At 43.2% G+C, this 14,121-nt stretch overlaps 1 protein-coding gene across 12 annotated transcripts in view; it reads left to right on the top strand.

Annotated features, from left to right (window-relative positions):
• TANC2 (tetratricopeptide repeat, ankyrin repeat and coiled-coil containing 2) overlaps positions 1-14,121 on the top strand; it is a 271,466-nt gene that overhangs the window by 204,287 nt on the left and 53,058 nt on the right. For all 12 annotated transcript variants that reach the window (XM_049800633.1, XM_049800635.1, XM_049800637.1 and 9 more), the window contains 2 exons: positions 749-882; positions 12,211-12,442. In XM_049800633.1, coding sequence (XP_049656590.1) covers positions 749-882; positions 12,211-12,442 — 366 coding nt within the window. The remainder of the gene's footprint in view (positions 1-748; positions 883-12,210; positions 12,443-14,121) is intronic.

The raw sequence follows: 14,121 nt of genomic DNA on the forward strand, positions 1-14,121 counted from the left end.
GAAAATGTTACCCACAAAGGCCAGGTGAATGGACAGTTGTAACAATTCTGCCAGTAAAGCCAATTTCTGCTTTGCCGGGCAAAAGAAATGGCTAAAACGCAATAGAAAGCAGTTAAACTTGACAGAGATGACTCCAGTATTATTCATTATTTGCTTGCAAGCCTTTTCCAGATCCTGGTGCTCCTCCTGCTTCGTTCCCTCTGATTACATTAATGGGCTTCAGATGAATATGTTAGCTGTGGCTCTCCATTTATTTATGTTATAAAATCGGTACGTAATTCAGAAAAATTGGCTGTCTCCACTGAAGGACTCGGAACCAAATTAGCCAGCAGTAGTTCATAACGAGGGAAGATCTATTGGCGGAACTGCAGAGTAGGAGAGCACTGCACTAAAATGTACCAAACTCGAAGATAGAGCATAACTTTGAGAGCACACAATTCGCTCAATTATTGTGATTATTTTAAAGTCAATGAAATTACAGTGAAGAAGATGAATAAGACAAGCACAATGCTGTATCTTAGCGGTCCTTCCCAAAAGTGCTACTTCCAAAAGAAGTTTCTTGGGGAGCCTCTGGCCTGGCTGGACGGTGTCCCAATCCCCTGCCGCCTGAAATCCTAACCAGAGTATTTGTGGAAAGTATTTTAGCTGCCATGCATGACCTGCTAGAAAACAGCAGCTGCCTAGGCTGTAATAATAATGTCGGTCGTGCTTGTCCTGTAGCAATTCATAACCTCTTTCCTTGGGACAGATGTGGATGCGAACCGAGAGCTGCCCTTAACCCAGCCGCCTTCTGCTCACTCGTCAATCACCAGCGGGAGCTGCCCGGGGACTCCCGAAATGCGCCGGCGCCAGGAAGAGGCCATGCGGAGACTTGCTTCACAGGTACGGAAACATTTGTCTTGGGATTTTTTTTTGGTCCTTGGGAAGAATGTCAGTTTTAGTGGCACCGGTTGGAAGGTCTCCTGCCTTACATCACTTGGTGCACTGGAAAATGTGTGCATTCAAATGATTACTGGGAGAGAGTCTAGAGAAGAACTTCTGGAACAAGTTTTATTAGCTGACGAAAGTTATTTCTGTAAAATGAAATTCCCATTACATCAAATACACTCCCCTTCTACTCTGAGAGTTTACCTTTCCCAGCCATCGTACTTTATCCTTACAAATGTTATGATATGACATAGTTACGGGAATAGTTGTTAATTTTTCTTCAACAGTGAAAACAAAATTGCCAAGTGTTTGACCACTGTTTCATTTTGAAAAGAGCAGGTATCATACGGAGAGTAAAGGCACAGATTGTGAGTGTTACTGCGGCGTGTGTGCTTAGGTGTTTTTTGGAAAAGTCTACAAAACAGATCATAGCCTTTTGAGCAATACACAAATTGTTAATGGCAAGAGCGGATTGTATATAACATGGTCACTTACTCTAGGGGAGATTTACAGCTTGAATTTTATTGTATTACTGAGATTTAGCCCTACTTTTGTGGTGGTGGGAAGGTGCCATTATATTGCTTTGAAATCCGAGGAGCTTGCTCCTCCTACACCTTTTGAGAGGATGTGAGCAGTTAATGCTTTCCTGTTGCCTGCTCCCACTTTGGAGAGGAAGATGTCAAGCAAAGTCTTTGTTCTAAATTATTACCAGGACGTGTTTTGCTTGGCTTTTTGTGCCAGATACTGTCTTGTTCTATCTGCTTTTCTGCTGGACCCAGATGGCAAGGCAGAGAGCGTGCGGTATCAGTGTAAATAAATATAAAGACTTGTTATTCTCCTCTTCCGCGTGGAGTTCTTGAAAGGAATGCAGTGGCCAGGTCTGTTTTTGTTCAGGATACATGAGTCATCGTATTCCTTGCAAATCTTAAGCATTACAGACTACCAGAAAGCCAGTAAAGTGTGTACTATCTCTGCTTAAAATACCTCATCTATCTTGACTTTCTTCCCCTGGGTGCTTAAGTAATCCTGCTGGATACGTAACTGATAAATGGATACAGTTTTAGCTTCAGTTTCCTCCTGAAAAAGGTAAGGGATATGACTTTTTCAAACAGCGTGTCACATCCACTGCATAGATCATGCACTGAAGCTTTTTTTGCATCTCTGCTCACTGGAGAAAAGAGCAAGAAACAATCTTTATAGCCAAAAATAAGGTAAAAATAGGTTGTTATACCTTGGCTGCAGCCTCCTTTAGGACAGGGTTTTAAAGCTCTGCTCATCCCCTCGCCAAAGTTTTTTTGCAAAACAAATCCTGTGTTTTGCTCTTAGAACATTACAAATGAGTTAGGAAGATGTACTACCTCTTGTGCTACCAGCAGGATTACAGACTTTTAGTATGATTATTAATCTCCCAGTAAATCTCAACTACTGTAAATGTAGGCAGATTCCAGAAATAACCACCACCAGCTTCCAAACATTAGGCCTTCATGAAAAGATCAATGCCAAGGCTGATGAGTTGACCTTAGAGTACTTGGAATCGCTGCTTCTACCCGAATAGCTGACACAGCATGCAGAACTTCGGAAAAGCTTCATGGTGTTTAGCAAACAGTTCCTGGGATGAGTCAGAGCAGCAGCGGCACGGCTTGATTCAGCATTCGGAGACCTTGGGTCTATTCCCAGCTTTGCCGTTAGCCTTGTTGGGATCCTTGGAGACCGGCATCTCATCTGCCTGCCTCCATTTCCCTGCCTATTAAAAGAAAAGTGATCCATGCAGCTAATGGTCCTTTGATATCTGATGCTGGAAGGAATACGTAACTAGGTGTTACTTGGTTTTCTCAATTCGGAAGAGCAGTTGTCTTGCAGGTAGTGCTGCTGTGCGTGGCTGGATGAAGGCATGTGTTGAAATAAAGCACAAGCTTATATCCTGATTCAGAGCTTCATTTCCTAGCACAGAGGGAAATTTTTCTGAAAGTATAGGAGGTTTTTTGGTTGGGTTTTTTTTTTTAGCTCCATATTCCTGCTGATGATTCTCGATCATAAACAACAATTCTGGTTTTATTGCATCAGAGCCTTTTCCAGCACTGCTGCGCAGCATGCTACAAACAGTAAGTTTGATGGATTATCAAGCCTCAGGAAGGGAAATAAAGGCAAATAAAATGGTTTAGGATGTTTGTCAAATTGATAGCTGGAAGTCGTGTGCCTAGTGCACTCTTAGTAACCTCCTGAGTAGTACAACTCGGCCTCACCACTGATGAATACTTGCTGTCAACAGCAGATAAATTGATTTGCTTAGAAAGAACCATGCCGTATGATGTCCTCCTAGATAAAACAAACACTGACTATTCCACCCCAGCTGTGGTTTTTGAAGTCTCTGAGTGACACTGGGAGAAAAAGGATTACTGACCTGGCAACAGAATTGAAAATCCATTAAAATAACAGTGTTGAGCTCTTTGTTCTGTGTGCGATCGCCTCATTCAGAAACTCAATCACACACATCTAACTTGCCTTTGAGAGGTTGTGAGAATTTGTTGTTCATAAGAGGCTTTGAAGATGCTGAACTCCTAAAGAGAGCAAATACGCTGAATGTCTTGGTAGACAATAGTAAAAATAGCTGTTTAAAATAATTTAGCTGCCTATCTGAATGTCTGATGCCACGTTCTCCAACAGTCTTTCTTGGGGACAGTTTAGGAAAACTCTTCATACAGATAAGCTAAAGGCTCTCCAAACTCTAATCTAAAAAAGATAATAAGGAGAAAAAAAAAGCGGAATGTCCTTTGGTGCAGGAGGAAGGGAGAGAAGAGCAGCATATTCCTGTATCAGTAGTTGTGGAATAAAAAAAGGATTGCTGATGGCCTACTTAAAACAGTTTTTGTTCAACTGGCTGAAGAAAAAAGAGCCTGAGGAAGTGAAGGGAAGACTGACCCATCCGTAGGTTAGTCTGGTTGGAGAAGTATTTCCTGGACACGTGTGTTCTATAGTTGCATTCAGACTAGAGTCAGAATTGAAGTAGGGAAGAAAGTGTTGACAGTGATGGACAGCCACAATTGTCAGGGGTATTTTAGGAGATACATGAAATCTGTGTAAGGAGCTAGATAAATCTATGTGCAGATGTTCCACCTCTGCTTGCACAAAGCAGAGCAGGATGGTCTCAGGTTGTACTGTGGTCATTGTAGTAGAGAAATGCAGATCGTTATGAAAGCAATTAATAATATACTAACAGGCTTAACTAATGGTTGGCGCGGGCTCCAGAATGCTAGTGGGAAGCACGCCGTCCCTCTCACCCACTCCGTTCCTTCTGAAAATGTCACTTATCCCGAAACTCAGAAGTTGTGTGTTTATGATGACAGAAATGAAAGGTGAACAGTTGCTTTTCCTCCTCTGGATTATTCAGGGTTGTACTTTTCTGCTTGTTTTTCACGCACTAAGTTCTTGGGGGCAAGGGTTGCTTTTAGCTCTTGTTGTCAGAGATGAACAAATCATTAATTTTAAAAATAAGTAACCAAAGACTGCCTAGCAGGAGCTCCACTCAGTCTTGCCATGCTGGAAAAGAGCATTATTTTGTTGTATTCTTAGGGAGCAGTTTGAAGTCATCCATGATTTCTAGTTCAGTGTTCATCAGCAAATTAATGGAGAAGAAAAATGCTTAGAAATGAGGCAGTTCAGAAAACCAGTATAAGGTGTGATTTTTGTCCTCAAAAGCTGTGCCAGGAAAACTGTATCCAACTGATGCAGGAGTTATCTGAAGTTATCCTCACTGGTGGGTCCTAGGAGGAGAAAACCATCAAAAACAGAGGGCAAAATTCCCTTCCTCCCAAACCCTGGTGGGCAGCTGTTGAGGTTTCTCATGTCTCAGTCCATCTCTTTTGGTCAGAAATGGAGTCTTTTGCCATACGAGCACCGATCGTGGCAGGAAGGGTTGGATACTTTTCAGGGTTTGCAGTAGCTTCTCCTGAAAGAACGAGAGAAAACAAGGAGCTTAAAATGGACATTGCTCTGTTCGTTTTGTCATTTCTCTTCCCAACAGCTCATCTTACTCAGATTTTGGAAGTGGAAGCAGAGTGATTCTGCCTTGAGAGATTAGGGGAGAAAATACTGGAAGTATAATAATGCCCTTGTATAATTTACCCGGAGCATCACCCCAGTCTGCTCTGGCTGGCCTGTTCCAGCTCCTAGTGATCATTTTGGATATGTCAAGGGAGAATATTTTTAAAAGGGAAAGTTCAAAGTCTTGCTGTCACACCAGGGCTGTGTTCAAGGTTGTGGTTGGCATTGTGTAGACAGGGATGAAGCAGCATGCCAGGAAACTTGAGGTATCAAAAGGTAAATGCCTCGCCTTCCATTTCCTTGCAAGGAAAATATTAAGTATATGGCAACGTTAATAGCTTCTTAGCAGAGGTTTCTGTGAATCAATTTCCTAATTTTAAAGGTAACATTAATCCTTGCTGGGAACTGAGCTGGCACAATCCCCTTTTTTCCCTTTCACTCACGGGCTTCTCCTGCCTCCAAGGAGGAGCCGAGGCAGTGGCTCCTGCTGGACTTCCCGGTGGTCGTGGTGAGGAGCGTGGGGATGTGTGTCAGACCCCAGCTCTCAGCAGCGGACTTTGGAGCCGTCCTTGTTGGGGAGGTTTCTCTGCAACTTTTCCTCCGTCCCGTCTCGGTGGGGGTTTGTACCATGGCATGGAGTAGGGAGACTTGCAGGGAAGGAGGACAAGAGCGGTCGTCTTGCCAGATCTGGCAAACCCTCAGAAGTCATGAATAAAACTACTCACATTGCAACACCATTCTTGACACTTGCAAATAAAACATAAGCATTTCTGGCAAAACTGCTTGGTTAGTCTTTTGTTTTAATATATATGCATGTATTATGGAAATAAGTTTGTAGGATTGCTGAATTTATTTCAAGTCTGCCCTCCGACAATGAGCAGGCTGCCAGTTTTTCTGCAATGCCAACAAGTCAAGCTAGACTTGGCTCCTTCGCTGCGATAGATGCATACCAGCTTTCCTGGTGAGCTAGGCATGTATAGCTGAATACGTAGCTTCGTGTAACTGTAAACCCATCTACTGCGGTTTAGTGCTTATAAACATATTGCCTGATATCACGGAACGACTCTAAGGTGAAACTGGAAAGAAAAAAGTTGTGAATATAAACAGTAAGGTTTTTAAACCTAAGATCCATAAAAAGGCAGCACTGCACACCTCTCCCATGTTGCTTTTCCTGCCTTTTTACTGTTTAATCTTTTATCCACTAAAATATTTCTCGACTTCACTTCCTCTGGTCAGTGACCATCGCTACGTCACCACGTGGCTGTCCTTGCAGCGCTGCCTTTCTGGCTCCAAAGGATGCTAGGCAATGTATAACTTGGGCTGATGCAGCTCAGCTGGAGCATGACCTTAGAATCAGAGAATCATTTAGGTTGGGAAAGACCCTTAAGATCATTGAGTCCAACTGTAAACCTAACACTGCGAAGTCCACCACTAAACCGTGTACCCAAGCGCCATGTCTACACGTCTTTCAAATAACTTCAGGGATGGTGACTCAACCTGGCTTGTCTGGAGCTGGTCCTTCACCTCAGAGAAATGAAATGAGAAGCTTTCCCACCAGCCCTAGCCTGTGTTGAAAAATACTGACCCACAAATACGTGTCCTAGGTGACCTTTGCCTTTCAGCAAGGGGCACCGGCGATGTTCAGAGGAACGACAGCCCAAGGTGAGATCAGTTCAGCTCAAAGGAAGAAGCCTGAACTGTGTCCCCTCTGGTTAGGGTCACCTTCCCCCCTTTTTCCCTGAAGGTTTTATCCCTTACTCACAGAGGATTTTTAATGGATCGGCTACACGGTTTTAAATAACCCATTGAACAGCTATATTCTTTGGGTTTCTGGATGCTGTGTGGTTGCTTGTGGTAGCAGCACTTAAACAAATGGACCTGAAAGCCAGCTCTGCTGCGCTAATGGGTCGTACCCTATGTCGAGCAGCTGTACGTCCATTGCATTAGCGCACTCAGCTGATGCTGAGCACGGCTGGTGGCTTCAGAGGCTCTTCTCCCCATCCTCCAAGCCATAAGCCAAAGTGTCATTATCGTTGCTGCAGGCGTATAGAAAGAAAGGGAGTACTCCTACCTTACATAGAGGTGGAGGGATTCATTACTCCTGAGCCTTGATGCCCTGCGACACTAATGAGTTTCAGAGGGCATTTGCTGGCATTTTCGGCTATGTAAAAGTAATGAATGTTCCCAACAAACTGGGTCACCACATACATGCACAGTCATGTGCAATGGATAAAATACAGCAGTGCTGGTTTCCATTTGCATTATTACAGCCAACGTTACGCTTGGCAAATGGCATTTTGGCAGGTAAAAGCATTAAACTGAATTTATTTGAAGCTATTTTGTATGGGTCAAAAAAAGATAAATCTTATTAGGCGCAGAAATGCGGTTAAAATACAGTGTTGAAGCCCCTTAAAAGCACTGGAGGAACTGGGGTGTTGCTGTGAGCTCAGGTGTCTGTGAGGTTGGTCCTTTTAGGGGGGCTTGGAGAGTGGCCTCCTTGCATGACATGCTTACAGAAGGAAGCAGAGACAAATCACACCAGAGGCGTGATGCCAAAGGAATGCTGCTTAAATGGAGGATATTCTTTTTTGCAAATAGTGCCAGAGAACTGCTTAAAATTGGCCTGTCCTATTAAGTAAAAATAACTTATTTCCCTTGAGCCATCTTCAGCCCCTCTTTTCCCTTTGATGTTCACACTGTCCTTCCAGCCTTTCTCGTATTACTGTTATCTTTCGCCTCTCCTGACATGTCATTTTCTCCCCTTTCTCTCTTTTCTTTTCCCCCTTCACAGTTCAGTCTCTTCTTTCCCTCTGTACTTTATAGGTGATACACAATCTCTTTTGTGCCTCCTCTTTTTCCGCTCTCTGTGCCCTCTCCAGCCTCTCCTCCTCCTGCATTCATGCAACTTTTCCCCTCCTCTTCCACTGGCGTTTCCCGTTATCCTTGGAATAGCTGCTTTGCTTTTAACACACGAGTGTCTTCCTCCTTCTTCCAGCACCTGTTTTCCTAGGTCCTGACCTATATGAGGAAATCTCCCTTTTTTTTTTCCCCTGTTTTCATGGAATTCTTCCGTATCTGCTCCGCTGAGCCCAAGCCAGGTGAAATCAGTAGCTTGGCCTTGGCGATCTGGAGCGCAGTTTGCACGGCCGTGATTCAGAAAAGCATTTTGGTGTGGGGAGGAGAGCTGCAGGAAAGATGTACGGCGTCTGCATGTCAGGATGGGACACCGTTGGCGAGTCCTGCATCCAAGAAAGGGGTGGGTGAAGGAGTGAACCCGAGCAGAAGGACAGCAGAAGGGGTGGTAGGAAGGTGAAGGTTACGTGAGGCTGGATGAAGGGAGGAATGGGAAGTGGTTGTGGCAGAAAGGAGAGAGTAGGGTGGCTGGTATTGGAAGGGTTGGGAGAAGAGACTCCTGAAGACCTACTGGATTTGATACCTAAAGAGAATATGAATAGTATCTTTTCATAATTCTGCTGTAGCAGTTAGGAAGATGATGTTTGTGTCATTTCTGAGTAAATGAGAGTTTTGGTGCTCCCCGACCCCACTTCAGGAGAGAATGGGGTTGTGTTGAACGTTGGCCATGGTTTGTTAGAGGCAGCGCTCTGCCTTTGCTGTGTCTGGTGTTTCTCAAGCCTTATAACACATCATTAATGTTTAAAATTGGCTAGCAAAAAGCTCACGATAAATGCACTTCTTTGGTGTGTAGCCAGCTAGACTCTCCAAATCATTTTAGGAGAGGAGATAATCATTGGAAGTAAAATATGCATCATACAAGTGTGAATTACTTTGAAGCTCCCTTTCAAGCAAGAAAGGAAATTATACAAGTTTGTAACTTTTGGCATTTGATATTTAATGTAAACAACATAATGCCTTGGTTTCTCAGCGTGGAGTCACTCGACTTGTCGAAACTGCATTCTCAGCCCTTACAAAAATGACATAAACAGATATTTTAGAACAGTTCTCTTGATCTAGCTGTTGCTTTTCTCATCCTTCGATGTAATCCACTTCTCTTGCATTAGGGTTGCTTATAATACCTATAGGCATTGTATACTGAATGTTTGAAATCCAGTGATTTAAATTTAATCAAACTTTAGAGCAAGGAATTTTTCCGCTTCCAACTTTGTAAACTTCATTTAACAAACCTGATAGCTGAAATAAAAGTTTAAAAGTTTTGGAAGTCCAATTTAGAGTTTATAGTGTTTAGTGCTATGTGATGACAAAGTTCAAATTGAAATGATTAGAAAAATTATGCCTTAAATTGTATCAGACAAAAATAAATGTTTACCGGTCGCAACATCCAGTCATGCCCATACCTTTGGAAGAGTGATTTCATTTATTGTAAAACAGTTTCTAGTTAAAATTAAATGTTTAATTCAGGGATTTTGTTTATGATGAGAGATGGTTGGAACTTTTTCAAGAAGGTTTTTAAAGCAAAGTATTTCCGTTTATGGAAAATGAAGCTTTTATTGAGAGCACACCTTTTTCAATGAAAAGTTCATTTCCAGGCTGTACAAGTTGGTGGGTTTGTTTGGTGTTGTTTTTTTCCTTGGATGTATTTCTTGGCTTGTCCAGTCAAGCAAAAGGAGGAGAGACTAACAACACCTCAGAATTACAACTAGCTTATGGAGTGGTCGTTTCAGGTGCAGAACAAGGTCTAGACAGGGTCTCCCATGTCTTAGAAGAGAATCCTAAGCAGTGGAGATGGTAATCCAGCCCTCTTGCTGGATCCTTGAGCAGTTAATAAAGTATATAAAGTGAAATAATTGGAAAGAGACCTTCCCCAGAGCATTAGTGGCTGGGTGTTAAAGGCGTTCACCTAATTCAGGGGAGAAAGAACAGGGTTTGAACGTGTTTGGGGATGAGCCCCATCAACACCAACCCATTGCTTGTCCTGAAGTTTCTTTCATTCACTTTTCACATTAACCCTGGTCTCATTCCCAAGGGTGGAACAGGGAAATGCTTTGAAACCTTGAAAAGTTTTATAGGATGTGAAAACTGTTTCCCACCCAACTCTGGTTCTGCAAGTGAGGAGCCTGATTTCTAGCACCAGGCTCAGCTTGCAGCACTGGCTTTTGGCAGTCTCTCTTTGATTTGAAGACAGAGAAAATGTCACGGGGAATAAATAACATCAAGATGAAATTTTGGCGCAGTTGCATTTCTGAGAACATCATAATGCCTTTCCTGTAGTTGCCTTTCCAAAATCTTCATTGCTTACTGGTTTAGCTTCAGATACACCTATTAAACATTGCATTTATTCTACTGTTTAAGGCTTAATCAATACACTAGCAAATCCAGCACAAGGATCGAGAGTGTATGTGAAGGGGCTTAAATTAATTGAGTTGTAACTGTATGTAAGTCCACATATCTAGCAGTGACCACTCTCTTCATGGGTACTAGGTGGCTCCCCTTTTCCACAACGTGGCTTTTCAGATTCCTGGAAGAAGTTAATTGGCCACTCGTAAAAAGGAGACTTTATTTTTGTGTCTGCACACCTATTGTGTAGGAAATAAGAGCTCTGCATACAGTGATTTGGTTTCTGTTACTGGAAACCTGATATCAAGGGATGGCTGCCTAAGAACTTTGTACTGTGGAATCCACAAGTTATAATCCCGAAATAAATAGGATTGTTAAAAAGAAATCACTACCTTTATTATTGCTTTACCCAGTGCTGTTCTCTAAGGGAATACATTATATTTTAACTGGCTGGTAGGAAAACTTCTGTTAGGAATTTGGAGGTATCCATTAAAGCTTAAGCACATGTATTAGGTCTCGATGCTTGAAATAACAACCTGGCTTTATCATCACTGTATGCATCACACCTCGTTTTGACTGTGAAAGGAAATGATTGCATTATACCCCATTGGTAATTTCATAGATTACTATTTAAAATTAAAAGCCAGTGCTGAACCAGCAATGTGCGAGGACCCCACAGCCTCATGTTTTTATTTCTCGGTACCATCCTTGGCAGTGGCAGAGCTCAGAGCCTGGATGCACCACCCCGTCGGCCTTGGAGCCTGCTGCGAACCGAGCGCTGGTTATTGCAGGTGGAAAGCCAGAAAGCCTTAATCACGGCCAACAGCCGCAGGCCACGTTTCATCCGAGCTCACACGGCCTCCAGAGAGGCCACAGAAATCTCGTGTGCGCAGTGTCCTCAGTTATATTGTCCTTCCCACGTTCAGAAATGTGCTTTATTTTGCGATGTTTGTATTCTGTGCTACAGTGCTCCAGGGCAATGGTGGGTTTGGTGCAAAAGTGATCCTTCCTGCCTTGCTGGGATATTTTTGGATATGAACAGTGACATTTGAAAAGAAAACCCAGTGAATGGGAGCTGGAGAAAAGCTTTTTGACCTGGCAGAGGCTCACACCAAATGGCCAGGCGGTGCCACGAGGAGGCTGGTGCCAGTAAGGGAGCAGGAGGAGCTGGGCACTGGAGCGGTACTGGAGCAGCCTGCTGAGTGTTTTACAAGCAGAGAGAGATTTTTGTGGGCCTTTTTTATATTGCAAAAGAAAACAGGAAAGTTGGCAGATTGGACTGAGAAGATATCACTGGTTTTCTGCTTATTTTAATAAGTGGTCAGAATTTAGTGAGTTCTAGCAGAGTTTCAAGAGCTGGGAAGATCAGGTGACTTGGGAAAAGATGAAGTTTTTGGGGGTTTTGGTTTTGGTTTTGGTTTTTTTTTTAATTGAATTGATTTTCTGAATGAAGGGTGGGATCACAGTGAATGAGTAATGTATAGTAAGTCTGACATTCCCCCCCCCGTTCACGGGAATCTGTCGTTTGCAGATGCTACCTTGCTGTAAGGTACTCAGCCTGTGCTCTCTGCCTGCTTCTACAGAGCCTGACATTTGAAAATAGCAAATAAAAAATAAGTTCAAGAAAACAATCACAAGTTATTACTGACACCAAGTCCTTAAACAGAGCTTGGAGCACAATCCTATCACTCCCTGCTCAGCGCAGCACTTCAAATATGTCAGTTACTGTCACTGTCCATCTCTGTGAGCAGCTACAGCTTAATTTCATTTATTCCTCAAGTGGCAGGTCCAGTCATTTTTCAGGATCAGTGCCTGTTTTTACCAACTGATTTGTCTGGATTCTTGTCACAGGTAGTTAACACTCGGTACTCTTAAAGACTTCACCTGCCAGAATACATCAAACTCACCAAACGAAAAATGCTGCTTTTAACAACTCGCCCGACTCGCGTCTGACGAAGATGCGGTTTTTGTTCCTTTTCTCTTTGCTAGGTTGTCGCTTATCACTACTGCCAAGCTGATAATGCCTACACCTGCCTGGTGCCAGAGTTCGTGCACAACGTGGCCGCCCTGCTCTGCCGCTCGCCGCAGTTCGTTGCCTACAGGGAGCAGCTCCTGCGAGAGCCCCACCTGCAAAGCATGCTCAGCCTGAGGTCCTGCGTGCAAGACCCCATGGCCTCCTTCCGAAGGGGAGTCCTGGAGCCCTTGGAAAATCTGCACAAAGGTATTGTAACGGCGGTCCCTATGCTTTCCCTGAGCAACCACACCCTTTTTTTTTATTATTATTATTTTAAACGTGCTGCTCGGTTGCATCTGGGCGTTGAAACAAAGCCGTAGATTAATCCTTCTGCTTCGCGTCTCAAGAGCTGAAGGGAAGGGGAGAGATCTGGAGAAGCTGAGAATATGCCATTGCGCTTGTTTGGAAGTGAGGGGTTAACCACCCCTCTCCTCCTGGTGTGCGTTTCAGGGCCATCCATGAAATGCTAATGACAGCGTGCGTTTGGCTTTCTCTTTTCTTGCTTTCTTTCACATCCCAAATCTGGCCTCGCAGTTCTGATGGTGAAAACAAGCAACAATTTCCATGCACGGCTCTGCTTAGGGCAATGTATTCTGATTTAACGATTTAGGGGGTGAACGTTTTTCCCTTTCCCTGACGTTATTTAGTGGACTTCTGAGAATTTGAAGCTTTGACCAAAAGACCTGTTACCATAAAAAACTAGAGGTACTCTGTATAAAGCTTCAAGGGGAACTGGTAACAAGCCTTATCCTGATAATGGATTTCGGAGCTTTTTCTAATGCAGCATTGGTTTTGTCTCCTTTTCTTTCTTTCCCCTGCTAGATATAACCAATTCGTTGTGACAGTCGCTAGATTGAAGATCTTTGCTCGTTGCCATGAAAACTGTGAGAGCGTTGCAGAGTTCAGGACTCTGTTGTCCTGCAAAACGGTGTTTATTAAAATGGTGTGCTGCAAAAATAATTCAGATAATTTTCTGTTGCCACCCTACATAAGACAGTGCAGGAGCCAACGTGAAATAGATGCAGGTTCTACCAGATTCAAAGCCCTGTTGATCAAATCAGCAATTCAAAACGCAGTGTCCAAACTCTGAGCAGCAGCATCTGGGTCCAACATGCGTGGTTCCACCAGGCACAAAGCGCACGTAGAGCCAGCACAGCTCGACAGCAGTTGATTTTCCTGGCATGGAGAAATGTCACTGTAGGAGTAGCATGGCTAGTCTTTCTTACCAACACTCCTGGCAAAAAAAAAAAAAAAGATACATTTAGGAACTGCTGCTCTAAAGGAAAATAATATGTGGTTATTACAGTAACTCCTTGGGAGGTATTCCAGCTCTTGAATTCAGAGCATTTCGGAGGATGCTTATTTTTCTTGCCAAGCAGGTTGACCCCCATCTGGTCCTAAATTCTGGGGGATGGAAAAATTTAAATAAAAGATATTTTTTTTCTTCTTGGGCTCTGGACTTAACAGAGCTCCAATGGAGCCAATGATTAGGACTCCGATCTTTCAACCTTGCTGATCGAGAGCGCTGGCAAGCTAGTTTGCACCAAGTGTTTTGTAACAAAATGAACAGTGTCTGGAAATTGGTTTTAAAATATATAACATTTAAGACTCTGTAAATATATCAGCAGGTCTTTTACAAGGTGCTGTTAAAGCGCTAATGCTACTGGGACAAAATTATTGCGCAGCCGTTAATGGTGAATGTCACTGAGAAAGTTAGATTCATGTTTCTCAAATATATTTTTTTTACTCTGAAGGAATCTAAATAATATATAGGAGAACAAAGTTCTTATTCTTCCCCTACTCCCTGCTTTCTCCTCTCTCCCTCAGGCTTTATGAGAAACATGAGATGTGGGTATAAAACTCAGGCACTATATTCCCTCCAAGAT

The sequence above is a fragment of the Accipiter gentilis genome, chromosome 5 (genome assembly GCF_929443795.1).
Source record: "Accipiter gentilis chromosome 5, bAccGen1.1, whole genome shotgun sequence".
Lineage (NCBI taxonomy): Eukaryota > Metazoa > Chordata > Aves > Accipitriformes > Accipitridae > Astur > Astur gentilis.